At 36.8% G+C, this 15,430-nt stretch overlaps 1 protein-coding gene across 4 annotated transcripts in view; it reads right to left on the bottom strand.

The window, feature by feature from the left end:
• Window positions 1-572: 572 nt before the first annotated feature.
• Window positions 573-15,430, bottom strand: part of SIPA1L2 (signal induced proliferation associated 1 like 2) — a 154,074-nt gene continuing 139,216 nt past the window's right edge. For 2 of the 4 annotated variants that reach the window (XM_075089487.1, XM_075089488.1), the window contains exons 19-23: window positions 12,072-12,203; window positions 5,429-5,482; window positions 4,359-4,482; window positions 2,651-2,732; window positions 573-1,810 (exon numbers count right to left, since the gene is read on the bottom strand). In XM_075089487.1, coding sequence (XP_074945588.1) covers window positions 1,664-1,810; window positions 2,651-2,732; window positions 4,359-4,482; window positions 5,429-5,482; window positions 12,072-12,203 — 539 coding nt within the window. In that variant the 3' untranslated portion in view covers window positions 573-1,663. The remainder of the gene's footprint in view (window positions 1,811-2,650; window positions 2,733-4,358; window positions 4,483-5,428; window positions 5,483-12,071; window positions 12,204-15,430) is intronic. The other 2 variants (XM_075089489.1, XM_075089490.1) reach the window with 2 other exon arrangements.

Raw genomic sequence — 15,430 nt, 5'->3', positions numbered from 1 at the left:
TATGCACTGAGCTGCTGAAAGGGAACTGCGATACAACCATGACCTTGAACTTTTTTTCCCTCTCTCCAGAGGGTAACATCAAACGTGCTCACTAGCTTCATTTCACTTTGCAAAACTGTACTTTTTTGGAGTAGACTTTAGGCTCAGTACTATACACAAAACCTCTCACATATGCTAACAGCACAATCAAATCCTTGAGTGCTGGCCCAAGAAGATGGCAAGATATTTGCTGCTACTATTAATGTGAAATAATATAAGAAAACTAGACCCCTTTTGAAAACTTTCTTTAGGACATATTTTTGGGTAAAGTTTTGGGTAAAGTTTTTCTCCCAAGTCACTAATCAATGCCTGTGAACAGTCAAACAGCTTTTGCTCCTTGACCTCCTCAGTTACCGGATAGGACACACCAAAGAGATCAACATTGATAATGTTGACAGTCCCTCGATGGTAACAAGAAACCATGAGAGCTCTGGGAGGCTGGAGTGCTTCCAGGTTGAGAACCTAGAGTGGGCTGAACAGAACCCTGAGCTATTAATGGTGACAGTGGTTATAGATAATACAAGATAAAATAATTTAGGTTTAGATTTTTAACATTTATTAAAAAAGCGGGATGTATGTTCATTTCAAATTAAACAGTTAAAAATGTTAAAGCATACAAAGAAATCAATTGTGTACTAGCAGCATCCAATTGTTAGAATTTTCTAGAACTCCTCAGTACGGTCTTGGCAAGCTAAAAATATTACAACTTGCAACCAACTGACCTCACCATAGTGCAGATAAAACAAACTTTATAAAAACAACAATTTAGGTTAAATAAGCTTAAATAAAGGTGTTAAATACAAGACACTTGATCAAAGCTTCTGTACAAAGATAAACAAATTTGGCATTGTACAATTGATTGGCTGGCTCACACCATACATGATTTCGATAGTTAAGCAGTGTAACTGTTTAGCTGAACATCAACTATACAAAGGTAACTGAAGTTGGGAGTGGGCTAACCCCAGTGAGCCATTTACAAGGCATGTGTATTTTTAGAAAATCAGAACACTGTTTATATTCAGGCACCATTTGTTCCTGCAAATAAATAATCTCTAATGTATCTGCATCCAAACTAGTGTTAAACACATCAGTGCTAACATTTTATAAACACAGCTTTGTGACTATTCACTATACCTCCATTGTTATTGCTATGACAATGTGGACTGTGGAAATAAAACTACTGTACATACAAAAAAATAGAGCACCTTTTAAACATTAAAGTATATGTCTGGTTATTCTTTGTATCTTACAATACTGAAGCCCAAGCTAATGTAAATTGCTTTAACATCTTCACCAGCGCACCTGAAACGCAGGAACTAAAACCCCAATTATTCCTCTTCAGGCAAGCCCCAGCCAGAGCATCTTCTAAAAATGTCTAAAATGACACTAAGGATTTTTTACATTCATCTGCACACAAACAAATATCTGCTATTCTCTGCTCTCTTCATATGAATTTAAAGACAGATTACCACAGTCCCCTCTCCTTTTCAAATGAATGAAGCTGGATAGAGAAGTAGCAGAAACACCTAAAATGGATTGTGAACACAGTGAAATTATTAGCCCGCTAATTCAAAAAATACAGCTGTTACACTGTTCAATTAAGTATTTTCCAGGGGCCCAGTCATTAGGATTTTTTGTCTATCGTATTGAAAAACCATTCTGTAAATTTCCTCAGTTGAGCAGCTGCTGTTTGAGACTCCTCCTGAAGCCTCATGTTATCTTGTCTCAGATGCTGCACCTCTGCTTGGAGAACTGCCTTGTCCTGTTTTTCCTGGTTAACAAAGATACAAGTTAAGTAAAGTGAGTAGTTGTGATGCCAGCATTTATTTTTGTCGTTAATATTTCTGTGCAAGTCATACAGACATATTTTGTTGAGCTCCCTAATCTGTAAGTTAATTCCCCAAATATGCTCCAACTACCTCGTTCCTTCTGAGAAAATTTTGCAAGCTAAAAAGAAAACTAGATGCTACTTTTACACAAAAATTATAGGAGTGTACTCCGTTTGACAAAAAAATTCAAGCGCTAAAAGGAGAAGAAACTTTTAGCTATTAGGAATCATATGTGAAAGCCCACATCGTCAGGAACTGATTTCAAGGACACATTAAAGAAGGATAATATCTAATTTAAAAGTTTTCCCTTATGTGATTATTTCCTTACGAAAAGCAGTCTCATTTCTACCAGTCCTGGCATTGTCTCCAGCTCAGAAATTAGACAGCAAATGAGACACAAAGCAAGTCATTGTTACACGATCAAGATACCACAAGGCAACAAGGATGACAAATCTGGACTGTTAACTACTTAGCAATAGCGCCCGTGTCCACATCCCTAACCTTTGTTAAATCCAAGGTACCATAAATGGAAATGAAGTGCCTCATTCTTTCTGGGGTATGACTACGTGTAGGACAGTTATTCTGGAGTAAAGGTAGTTAGCCTTGGGGCTGCTTGTTCACATAACCATTCCCTCAGTGTTCTGACCAACCACTGGACTCTAACATTCATTAATTACACTATCCAGTTTAACTGATGTACTATTTTCAAGCCCTTGATGAGCTCTGCAGAAAAATTGAACTATTAAAACTGGAGAGTAGTAATATCGCTAACAATCTCTTACCTTTCTCAGGTCGGTTTGTAGTTGCCGGAGGATGACTTCTAGCTGGTTTACTTTTCCAGTCAGAGTACTCGGAGCATGTTCCCTGTAAAGTAAACCACTACTTTCACTCTGGTTTAGTTAAAAACATTTTCTCCCCCAGCTTTTGCAGGGTAACACTTCAGTGACAGCAAAGGAAACAAAACCGTTTAGGTTTAATTAGGAAAACACAGACAAAACCAGCATCAGCAAAACAACTATTACTGGAACATAAACCCATTGCTTCAATACCTAAAGTATGACACTGCCTCTCCTGCAAACCAGGCAGAAATCCCATTGATTTTAGGAATTATTTGCACGTGCCCTCACAGGGCACTCAAACTTGCTGCTAAATGGTGTGCGGAGCACATTTGTTAACAAGCTGCTTTCTGATAAGGACCGTACTAATCTGAAGCAAGCTGCAGCAGCAATTAGAGTAAACCAAAAGAGCTGTTAAGAGTTAATTGTCTACAGTTGTGTCATTTCCAGTAAAGGATAAACCTACGGCTTTATGGAGACAAATATTTTGTTTAAAGGTCAGAACATGAAATATTGCCACAGGTTAATCAAATGCATGGCCGAAGGAAAATACTGCGAATAGCTTCTGTTTCCTGTATGACAAAAGGCACTGTGGGAGACAGTTTCGTATACGTTATAGATGAAATTAGCCATAATGTGAATCATTTTGTCTAGAAGAGAGAAGCTGAAGACAGAAGCTTTATATACAAAGCTGAATCAGCTGCTTCATGCAAGTGCACAGATCTGACAGACTTGCCGATGCTAAAAGATGAACATCTCTAACTGGCTTTTGCAGTCCTTACTGATCGCTAGGCTGGGGAAAGATGTGGACTCAGGAGACGTTACAATAAATCCACTTTACCTCTAAGTTAAATTGTGTAAAATTGGTTCAAATTAAAATGTGACAGTCTAACAAGCAAGAAGACTTTTCCCTCCATTTTCTGTTCTTCCAGTCCTGCAGCTGAAGAGCAAAACTAATCAAAGACCTGTTTTTCTTTTAAAGCAAGCTAGTGGACAGATTTTACTGCTGAATCTGTGCTTTTAACAAGTATTCTCCTCACAGCAGGGAAGATGGGTGCGGAATAGAATAATCCCTTCCAGAGCACTGGGAAGAATTTGAAGAATTGGGCATTTTGGCATAAAAGCTTCCTGCAGTCCTCAGTTACAGGTTCTCTTGATTAATTTACTTCTGTATAAATGAAAAATTATGGATTTGTGAGTAGCAAATGCTTGCAAAAGATAGGTAGGAACACCTGTTCCGAAGTCTGAGACATTTGCTGCAGACACAGTTATTGCATACTACAGAGCTGAGCTCCTGTCATCGGTTCTATTCAACTGAAAATAGAAATAAGCATAACAAATTATTATTGTGCAGGGGGAATACAGTGAAAACTTTGATTAGCTGAAACTCTGCATCTAACCATCCTCTGCAGTAGAGGCCTATTCTGGTGAGAGAGTTTTATCTGACTGTACTACAAGTTGTCTCGATAGAATTGCTCAGAGGTTGATTCCAAGAACCAACATTTTTCAAAATGAAAGACAGGATCAGCCGAGGTAACAGGCCTGCCATCAAAAGAGCAATGAAACATGCATACAGGTGATCTGACATGCAACATTAAAAGAAAATATTTTCTTAAAATAACTTTCTAAGAAATAGGCTTTAATTCTCACATACCCAGCAGCCTCAAGGAAATCTTTTCCATCTGTGGGACTCTCATCCAAAGGTAACTCCTGTGGTCCTTCCAAGCCCTGAGCTTGCTGCATATCATTCAAGGTGCAAAAAGATGCTACTCTCTGATCTGTAAAAAAAGTAATGTAATGGCACATTTAAAGCTGGACATACATAGAAAACAAAAGGCTGTATTACAGCCATTATCCTGGTTCAGTTAGAGAAACGGATGTAGGTTTCTACATCACAGCTTTGAAGATAATCAGCAGATGTAAAGTATATTCCAGCTAGTTGGCTTTCCCACATCTGCATCCAAAGGCAAACCCAGAGCAATTTTTGTGTGTCTATCAGCAGAGCAAGACGGATTTGTTTGGACCAGTTAATGCTGATATGAACAGTAAATCGGTCTTGACGAAATCTGCAGAAAACCATTTAAGAATTCAGGGCCACAACCAATGACAATAATAATTCAATGAAAAGGTTTGCATTTTCCATGGACTTAAAGCCATCAGATTCCTCAGAAATCTGCACTGTTCATTTTGTACTGTTTTACTGTCTCAAGCACTTGCAGAACCTAATGGTAATCTGCATACTTGATAAACAATAAATCCACACTATTTTTATCGATTGAGTTTTTGTAATTTATATTACTTAGGCACACTATTATCTACATCAGATTCCACTAGAACAGAATCTAACAAGCACAGATGTAATTACCTATGGATATACAGTGTGGTTGCCAAAATACATCAGTCACCACATAATAGAAGTATGCCATGCAGATCATCATTGCACAGGACGGGAGTAAATGATGCATTCATTAGGATTTAATTTGTCTTCTTTAAAAAAAAAAAAAATCATATTCTGTGGAGATCGATTTAACTTATTTCTGTCAAACATCATCCACGTCTGTAGGCTTGTAGAAATTCTGGCGACAACATGCCTGCCTTGCCCTTTCTCCCCTTGCTCTGCCACCCCGCAGGCCCGAAGCTTGCATTATCATGCAAACGTGCAAACATAGGAAATATTAAAGAAAGTTTACAAAAGGCAAAAAGCCATCAATCCCAGACCATCACCTAGAAACGGCGTGTGATGACAGAACGGCCCAAATTCTTCATCTGAGTCAAAACCTGGAATAAGATTTAGAATGTTCCTATAAACAAGACAGTCCATCTCCACTGGAGCAGCTGTGGCCCTCACGTACAGCGCACACAGTGGAATACTCCCCGTGCAACTCATGCTGGCTCTCTTTCTCAGCCTTGCAAGGCCCTTTTTTACCCAACACTGACATTACAGGAAAGCATGAGGCGTCATGCCCCGTGTCTCTAATAGCAATAGCAGTACTGCGACACAGCATGACAACTTTGCATGATACGTACAAAGACACCCCTCCAAACTCTAGGTACCCAAACAGTGAATACAGGCCAGATCATTTTAACTAGGAAGGATGTTTTGGCTTAAAAGTTCTACCAAACAAAAAGAGGAAATCACTAAAAAGCTCTTTAAAAGGATTTTTTAAATGAATGATTTTAAGGAATAGCAAAGATTGACAATGCATTCTATAATATCATAAAGAGGAGTTGCACGTCATTTTTTTAATCCAATTTTGAAGACCACAGTTGATTTCCCCTGCTTTTATCCTTATTTCTGACTAGTGGTGGATCTCAGCCAATATGAACATGACCTTGTTATTATGTGCTGACAGTAAGGTAAGAATATAATTTTAAACACATAATCAATGACATCATGTACAGATTTGAAACATATTAAGTTGAATAGATCTAATTAGTACAGATAAGCTAAAGCTAGTTTCCCAGATCAAATGCGGGATGTAGGCCAGAAACAAGACTGTGTGTACAATCGGTTTGAAGTACATATCTAATTGTTGATTTCACCTTTATACTCTCACATTTTCATTACCAGTCGATAGATGAAAACAAAGCCAGCAACAGATGTTGTGCAGTTGCTATTTTTGATATGGCCAAGAATACGTGGCAGGCGACATTGTGTCTCGGAGGCAATTCTACTGCAATATAAAAAAATCCCCATTCTCCTCCCTCTGTCTGGTAAGCTTAATTAAAGAGAATGGCCACTTGTCTGGTTTATTTTGTCAGTTGAGAAAATGTTTTGTCAGTTTGATCCCCCCCAGGAGTGTCTGAAAGCATCTTTTTCTTAATGGATAAAAGCAGGTGCCAAAACAGGTACATGCAGCTGCTAATGAAATCACGTGATACTATTTTTAAACACAATATTTTAAGATATTTTCATATTATTTTAACACACAACAAAAATATAAAAACATGGGTGCTTGCAATGAAGTATAATGTGTGGATTAACTTTTTCCTCCTTGTGCAATCCCTAATGAATTTCAATGCCACATAATTTTAAAAAAATATTAACACTTATACTAGGAAAATAATTGTTAAATATTTTCTATTTTCCTAGTGTAACTTAAATATATTTTTTCCAATATTCATATATATAAAATATGAAATCATATTCTCACATTCATCAGGGGAGGAATTAAGCCACTACATGGCCACTAATAACCAGAAGTCTCTGATCACATAATATACTATGGAAATTCCTGTGTTACCCTTCGAGGAGCAGTTCCTTAATTTCCAAAAGCCAAGTTAGTGTCAAAACCATTCTCTCAACAAGCTAGTAAGACAATAAATCACTTTAGTAACTAGTACATCAACAAGATCCTGGACTAGCAAATATTTTGCCTTTGAATACCTTTCAAGTACTTTTAAAGACACTTTTTTGTTTTCAGTAACTATATCAGATTTCACTGATGCTTAGCAATAGTTTCATCTATTTACCATTTAAATTAGAACTGTTTTTAAACCTGAATTGTAGTGAAGGCTGAACTTGGGCTTCAGAGAGTAAAATCTTCCTTCTGATTTTTGCTTTGTTTGTCCTTAACAGAATTGGCTTGACTCTATATTCATGAAAATGAAATCAAAGCTGCCTTCACCAACAGTTAATTTCAAAAGAAAAAATCAAGTGCATTTCTGACTACGATGCTGTAGACACAAGTTCTGCTTCCTCCAAACTACAGGGACACCAATTCAAGTGAAATGTGCATAGTAAACAGAAGAAAATACATGTAAATCTCAGAGCTCTTATTTTCACCTGGGATGTCTTTGCCAAACCCCACACAGGACCCATGCATAGAAAACTATTTGCAAAAATATATTGGTCTTTAAATTTTAAGCAACAGTTGACTTAGCAAGACCAAAGGTGAGCCACAATTTATGTCTCACTTTAAAGTAATAGAATTGTACAGTTGTAACCACTAAGAATTTGCACCTGGATTTTCATTGTTCCAGACAACTGAGGCCAGAGAAAACGCCAGACAATTTTGATGTACTGGAGAGCAGAAAAGGCTGAAATGAGTATAGTGCATGAAGCTGCTCTCTCACCATTGAAGTAAAGTCTACCCACAAGCATACACTGACATATGCAGTGAAGCAGAGACTTACACATGCATGCACTAGAAATGACCAAATGTTAACAAAATATTTTCATTTTTTCTTTTTCTAGCAGTTTAACATACTAATTTGGTTAAAATAATTATCCTTCATGCTGAATGCTTCACTTCTTTCTCATTATGTTATGTGTAGCATTACTTGCATTAAGCTATAAAGATTTTAAATGGAAGTATTAAAATAATATTAATTATACTAGCACAGATGTTTCTGCAAAGATAAATTGGCATTAAGAAACACTGCATTCTGATTGGCACTAGTAGACGTTCATAAAAATAACCTGGAATAAAAAAAATCAGAAGTTGAAACTACCTGTTTTCATGAACTAAATCAAAGGCATCAAAGGGACTTTCTTAGGCTGTTAATTCCCACAATATAATTTACCAAACACGAAACAGCTTTTTTTAAGCACAAAAAACCTAGTTTAGAAGAGCATAAATAGTACAAAGTTCTATTAATAATAATAATCATCAATATTTATGTTTGTGTCAATTCTCTTCTGTAGTGACAGTAACAGCACAGACATCTAGAAAGACTTCTCCTTTTGTTCCCCAAAACATCGAAAAGATTCAAAATTGGCCATCAGCAACATAATACGCCTGTGAAAGCCAGTCCTTCTTCCCTGACTTGGAGATCTATTGGAAGGATAATACAAAAAGAGAATTAAAAAAATACATTCTCTCTTTTTCCCTTACTCTTTTCTGAGATTTCTTTGCTCTCCTTTTTCTAATTTGGCTTTCCAGTTTATTATATAAATCCCCATATCTTTATCTTTACTCAGTTCAACATGCTGTCTTTCTTCTTGCTTCTTTAACTTCTCCTTTTCCACCCCAACTGCCCTCCTTAAAACCCTACCCCTTTTGCTGTACAGTCACATCCAGCTCTATCTATTTTTTATCATTTGCTTCAGGGATGGATACAAAAATACCACAACAGTGTACTTCTAGCATGTCAGCTGCTCCCCGGTTACTGTCTCTTTGCAGCTCCCACCAAAATAAGAGGAGGGAACTGGAAGCAGCCTATCCATGTATGAAAGAAATGGAAGGATACTCCTTGCTACTGACTGCTTGCATGCTAAAGAGGATCTCTGGATAAATATCAGAGTCAAAACTACGCCCTGCAAATGAAGGCATTGCAAAGACTTGAAATAATGTTGCATTGTGCTCCAGCTTATGGACATTGACCCTCAACAGACACAGCTCAAGCAAAACCCCTTACTGATGCAGCTTCTGGAGCCTGTGGGGTTAACGCCTGCACAGCTCTTCATTGCCCTGTGAAGACCTGTCTTAGGAATAACAGAGGATTTTCAGGAAAAGTTTGAAGTAAATATTCAGCTTCCCACAAAAGTTCTTGCCAAGCAAAAGCAGTGAAAGTGAAATCCTCGCAAAGCGAAAAGCATTATCATCATACTTCCAATTTAAAGAAAGTACTGACTTACTCCACCCTCGTGGGCCACAGTTTGACAACGGCTGTTCTACACAGAACCAAGGCCGCAGTTGGATAAAAGCTAATACTACTTAATAAACCACCTATTGAACTGTTCATTGGAGGGGGGAGGCTAAAAATGAGATCTTGGTTCTTGCTACACCCCATGAGTGAACTCCAAGTACAGATGATGGTATCAAAAACCTTACTACTATATTTAATTCTTAATCCAATTAATGCCAACATTATAAGCACCTAAAAAGGCTATATTCAACATTACTCCAGATACAACTGCATTTTAAGACAAGACAGATGAAGGATTACAAGGCCCACATTATGGATGTTGAACTGATCAAAATATCTAAGTTGTCAACATACAATCTATAGAGATCACGGGGGAAAAAACACTGTTCTTGGAATCAGATTGGTAATTTTGATAAACCGATATTAAGAAAAGGCCTTGTACAAAGAAAAAATAAAATTAAGTGTTGTATCTAGGTTCTAGGTCAGAACACAACTTTGAAATACGAGGCTGGCAAAGCCAAACTAGAGAAAAACTCTATCATTAATTTCTTAAATTGGCGTTAAACAAGTCCTATCCATTTTGTGATATTTTTCAGTGAAGGTTAGGGGTGTAGGGGGGTGTTGTTTGCTTTGGTTTTTAAATTTTTTAATATTTTTTTAATTTGAGATGGCCCTGTATAAAATGTGGTCACAGTTCCACCCAGTTTAATAAAAAGATCAAAGCAATTTTATATTCAGAAATTGACAACCTTTAGAAGCATCCACTCTCTTTTTCACATTGATAGAATGCAGAACAGTAGCTCCAAGGTATTTTTAAATAGTAAGTTGAAGCAACTCCTAAGTCAACATCATTAATACACATAAGAAAACTGCATCTGCTAATTCATATCCAACACATTCCCCAGTGATTTTTTTATGACATGCCTATCTGTTATTCTTCTTTAAATGGCTTTCAAATTGCAAGATGTAGGATAGAGGAAGTTGAACAAGGGCTTAAAAATTCCATTCCTTGTAAAAATTTCAAATTGCAGTACTATGAATTTAGTCAAAACATTTTATGTCATCTAATATATACACAGATGTCTCCATTGCAGAGTCCTAAACAGAAAAGAATTACATTCCTTCACACAAAACTATATTATTTACTACTCATATTCTTAAAATAATTTAAAAAAAAGCCAAACAAAAACCCAAACAATAAAAAGTTTCTATCTTGCAACTCAGACCATCAGCTCTCCAGCATTATCTACAGATATATCTAAGATTTTTGCAATTAAAACCCAGTAAGTGAATACTCCTCCTCCCTAGGATAGGGCACTGTGGATGTTGTCCTACCTCTCTTTCCCAAATTCAAATGGTAATTACACTCACATAACACTTACCAAAGTGAAATTATTTTCATCACAATATTAAGTAGTAAAAATAATGAAAATCTGTTAAAGTTTTCAAAGAAATCTAAAAATACAGGAGCGTAACTGGTACAGAATGACCTTTTAGTCAGCTGAACACAAAATTTTTAATAGCCTTTAAAAATATTCTTCAAGCACAAAGTTACAAGGTGAGTCGTTTACCGATCCAAACCTATTTTCAGTTGTTTAAGATGTCAATAACAAAAGGCAGGACATTCCCTGAGAAATCAGACATAGAAACGTATGGGACAGTCTTCAGATTCTCAGCATCACAGTACTCCCTGCCAGCTACCACCGGAGTGTTTGAGTAGTACTGAATAGTAATGAACGCACATACAGTTAATCAAGTTAAGAAACAAAACAGTACTTTGGATTGCTAATCATCACTGCTGGTTTGGGTTTTTAACAATGCCATTTAAATTAGTGTAGTAAGTAGTTCTGAAGAGCTTTTGGTCAAATTGAAATTTAATCACTTCATACTTAGGGAAGGAATCAGGTACCGGAAAACTGATTCCCATGGTTGTTTTTAGTTAAAAAACACAGAACATCATCTCATCAGTAATTTCACAACCAGTTTTCCTCATCAAGTTAAGACCTGTATCTTATACAATGATGATTATGGAAATGCCACCCTTACCCACAGATACCTCTGACTTCCCATACATTTACTAATGAGAGTAAGATCAGTCAAGAAATGTTGGAAATTTTAGGACAGCACAGTGACCTAACAAAAACACTCCTCAGAAACAACAAAACACAAATATTCAACTGTATATATTCATATATAAACTCAAACCAACATCCGTGTTCATACATTATGTGTATGTTGAGCTCTCAGAGAGGCGAATGAGGTTTTTCTTTTAGTTAACCTGGTCTTGTAATTTAATAATGCAAAACCAGTCACTATCCTGCACCTCAAGTTCTGCTCCTGGAAAATATAGCATACGCTTTTGCTGTTTTCAAGGGTTTATTATGAAAACTGAGAGGGACTGCAACATCATTTGGACTAAATGTACAAGTTTATAAACACAACAATAAAGTCAGTAAAGTGTTACTCCCAGTTTCATTTTTAACATTAACTTAAATGCTTTGAATCTCTCCTTCAAAGCACCTGATTCTTCCAGTTGATTACAGAAGAAACGTAGGCCCCTAAGTGGATGAATTATATCTTAGATACTGAATATATCTTGAATACCCCAAATTTTCAGTTACAGTCTTCTGCATTGAGAAGTGATACTGCCAAAAGTACTAAAGGGCTACAGAGGCAAACACTGGATTTTTGTAATTCAAAGTGTGGCTATACAATATATATTTTTTAAAAAGGTTTGTGTACTGAACATTGATCTTTATTCAAATTTTCCTGTTACCTTCAAACGCTCGTGCAGCATCTACCAGGTGGGACCAGTCTAGCCCTGTGGCAGTGTCTGGCAGGGGCATCAGGCCAGGATCATTGAATTTGGCTTTATCAGATAAGGACCCATCTGAGAACCAGAATTCATCTAAACAATAAACACAATAATTAGTCTTCCTATAACAATGATGTACAATTAATTTTGAAGCTATATAATGAACTGTAAAAAAATGTATAAGCAAAGAGTGCTTATCTTCATTTCTCGTTTCTGTCTTTTCGTGTTCAATACTCAGTATAGGTGGAACAATTTGGAAACTTCAGCAGAATAAGATGGGAAGGGTTTCCATAGGGGTTTCTGTGTCACTTTGCACGTGATGCATCCTTTGCATTTTCACGTGAATGCTGTGTGAGTAGGCAGCATCCATTCTTAAACCATATCATATTAAACCTGAGCACTGAGCAGAAAAGTTGCTAGATACACAAACTTAAAATTTTAAGATGGCTGTGAAACAATGTATGAGATATTTGCATGCAGTTTTATTCTGAAACTTAAATATTTCAGTTCCAGAAGCAATTTAAAAAGTATCACCTGCTTTTCTTTTAATGCATTTGTAAATTCTAGCCTATATCCAAAACTCACTATCACATTAAAAACACCACCTCTTTAGTTTAATATTTGTAGCTGTATATCTGAGGACTTAAGACTTGTGCGCCAATCTCTAAGCTCCAGAGTGAGCTGTAACACACTGCATACTGTAGATAGGTTGTGTGTTAATTAAAATGTATACACTCTAAAGTTAGCTCAAACACAGCTTTCAGTTACACAGTCTTTTAGAAAGGTACCACAAACATACGTCTTAGTAGAGGAGATGCTAATTTTTAAAGTTATCTTAAATAGTTTTACATTTTCCTTACCTATCCATAGCATTCTGCCCTCTGATCAATGTGAACACATTAAAATGAATATTGCTGAACAGGCACAGAGAGGTTCTTACAACTGAACATAAACCAAATACATTCTTTATAATCAGAATTCATCTTAACCATAAAGCTAGTAATACAATATTGTACTTTTATTATATAGTACAGTCAGGCAAAAAAGAGAAACTTTGCTTCAGATGTATCTACTTCTATTAAATAAAAAGGTCAAAATAGTAGCTTTTCCTTAAATATTTCAGAAGGAAATTTCCATCTAGTTATTCCAGTGATTCAGACTATTTTATGAGGAATATTTTTCCCAGGAAAACACCAAACGCAAAAAACAATGAAGGAAAAAAACGCACACATACAAGGGGAAGATACATTATAGTTTAAGAAAACGGCACGTTGTCATTGTCCTGATACTAATGAAAAACAATACCAAAGCCCATTTGAATGAAAGATTTCCGACCTAAAAATCCAAAAGCAGTAGCCCGTTACAGAGCATTCTACTGCATGAAGCATTGATTAGAGCATGTCATATGCTTTGCAGAAAGCTTGTTTAAAAAAAAAAAAAGATCAGGAACAGTAAAGTAAAGGAGGTTTGCAATCCTCTGTCATAAATTAGGAGTCCCACAAAACAAAAACAATGCAGAAGAGGTAGAAATCCTGCTTATTGTGGCATTTACCTTGTTCTACAACTTACATGAAAGATACACAGTATTGTTATATTACAATTGGAAGTGACTTGACAAAACTCTGTAGAAATGTATTTCTCGCTACCCACTTTTAGTATGCAAAAGTGGATGTTATATGAAATGGAAAATGTAATATACAAATATATTCTACCGATACATCTCTGCTAAGATTTTAGTTTCGGTTCCTTATAAACGTACATAAAAAATCTTCTCTAAGGTTACCTTGGGGTGCAAACACATTGGGAGCTCAACATCAAGGTAGTCTCTGAACTTTTGTGTATGATCTGGGAATTATAAGAACCTTATTTATGCAAGCACAAACGTTCTATGTACACCTCTGTTGTGGAAAATAGGATGCCTTATTTGTAAGGCTGGCAAGCCAGCTTTTGGTTCTAGACCAGCAGGCAGGTCCTAAGGGACAGGCCTGGCTTTTGTGCGATCAGCCTAGAGGGGCTCATTGTGAAACCTGTCAGGAAGATGCCTGTTCCCAGTGCGATTCTGCTGGCTTTCCAAATTAAAGTGTAGGAGTGATATATTCACTGGTAGTCATCCTTCATTATGCGTTGTCCTTGCGAGAACCTCAGTTCACCTTAGATTGGATCCTATTTGGTCCCGCATAAGACCTGACAGAGCAACTCAACTGCGGAAAGCCTGCGAGAGTAGAGATTTGAATATTGATAGCTCTGCTGATGGCTGAAATTTTAAGTGGAATAACTGAACAGGCATGAGTATGCCACCACAGAATAATTCATTTTCAAGATATAAATTATGTGTTCTTGTGCAATGGGGGTGGGAGGAGGGGAAAGGAAAAAGGAAAGGGAGCTCTAATAATATAGGCCTCTTTGCGCTTCTGAATTTCAGAGAATATTGTTTGTATTTCAGGAATGCTCTGGGTGAAATGAATTATTTCTAGCCTCCTATATTTGCATTTCCTCCCTGCTCCTCTTAACTCGCTGTTACCTCCGCTTTTTCTCTGTACGACTGCTGCATTAGCAGCTGCAGGCTGCCTGTTGTCTCCCTTTTTGATTTATGCGAAGGTGGCAAGTTATACTTGAGCATGCCCACCTCTGCGTGCCCGGGAGGATATGCCTAATCTCGTAGGCTGCTATCTTTGTTGCCCACAAGACTGGTTTTGAAGCAACACAGACTTGCCCCTTATTTCCTTTGAGGAAACAATCTGAGTGTTATATTTCAGTTTTAAAGATTATATTATTTGCCCTACTGCTTTTGCCACAAAAACACTGATCTTGTGGTTTCTGGTCCTTTCAGTTATGTCACTCTCTTCCCTACACTTACGAATTTTTTTTTTTTTTTATTATTGATACATGAAAGTATAAAGCATTTTGAAGTCCTTATTTTTACCAAAATCATATTGTCAGTTCAGTTTCCAGCAGAGCTCCTCAAATTGTCATCAGTCCCACATACCTCTGTATTCAAAAAGTAACTAGTTATACAGAAAGAAGAAAGATTCACCTGACTTAACCTTTTCTACTTCCAAGACAAGTATCCTGCTTCAGTTGGAACTGCTACTTTTGCACAGAGACTGTAGATCATGAAAAAATATCTGCTAAGTACTCATCACTTACTGTGTTCACACTAGACATCGTTTAACAAGTAGATTATCTCAAAAGACGCTGCAGCTGAAGGAACATATCAAGTCATATGAAGTCATAAATCCCACTGTCTGCTTCCTTTTCTTCCCAGCAATTACCAGTTGTATGTCTATGGTCCTCTTAAACAACAGCTTCTGCCTGGCAAA

Source organism: Phalacrocorax aristotelis, chromosome 3, assembly GCF_949628215.1.
Source record: "Phalacrocorax aristotelis chromosome 3, bGulAri2.1, whole genome shotgun sequence".
Lineage (NCBI taxonomy): Eukaryota > Metazoa > Chordata > Aves > Suliformes > Phalacrocoracidae > Phalacrocorax > Phalacrocorax aristotelis.
This window is presented reverse-complemented; position numbering and strand designations above follow the sequence as displayed.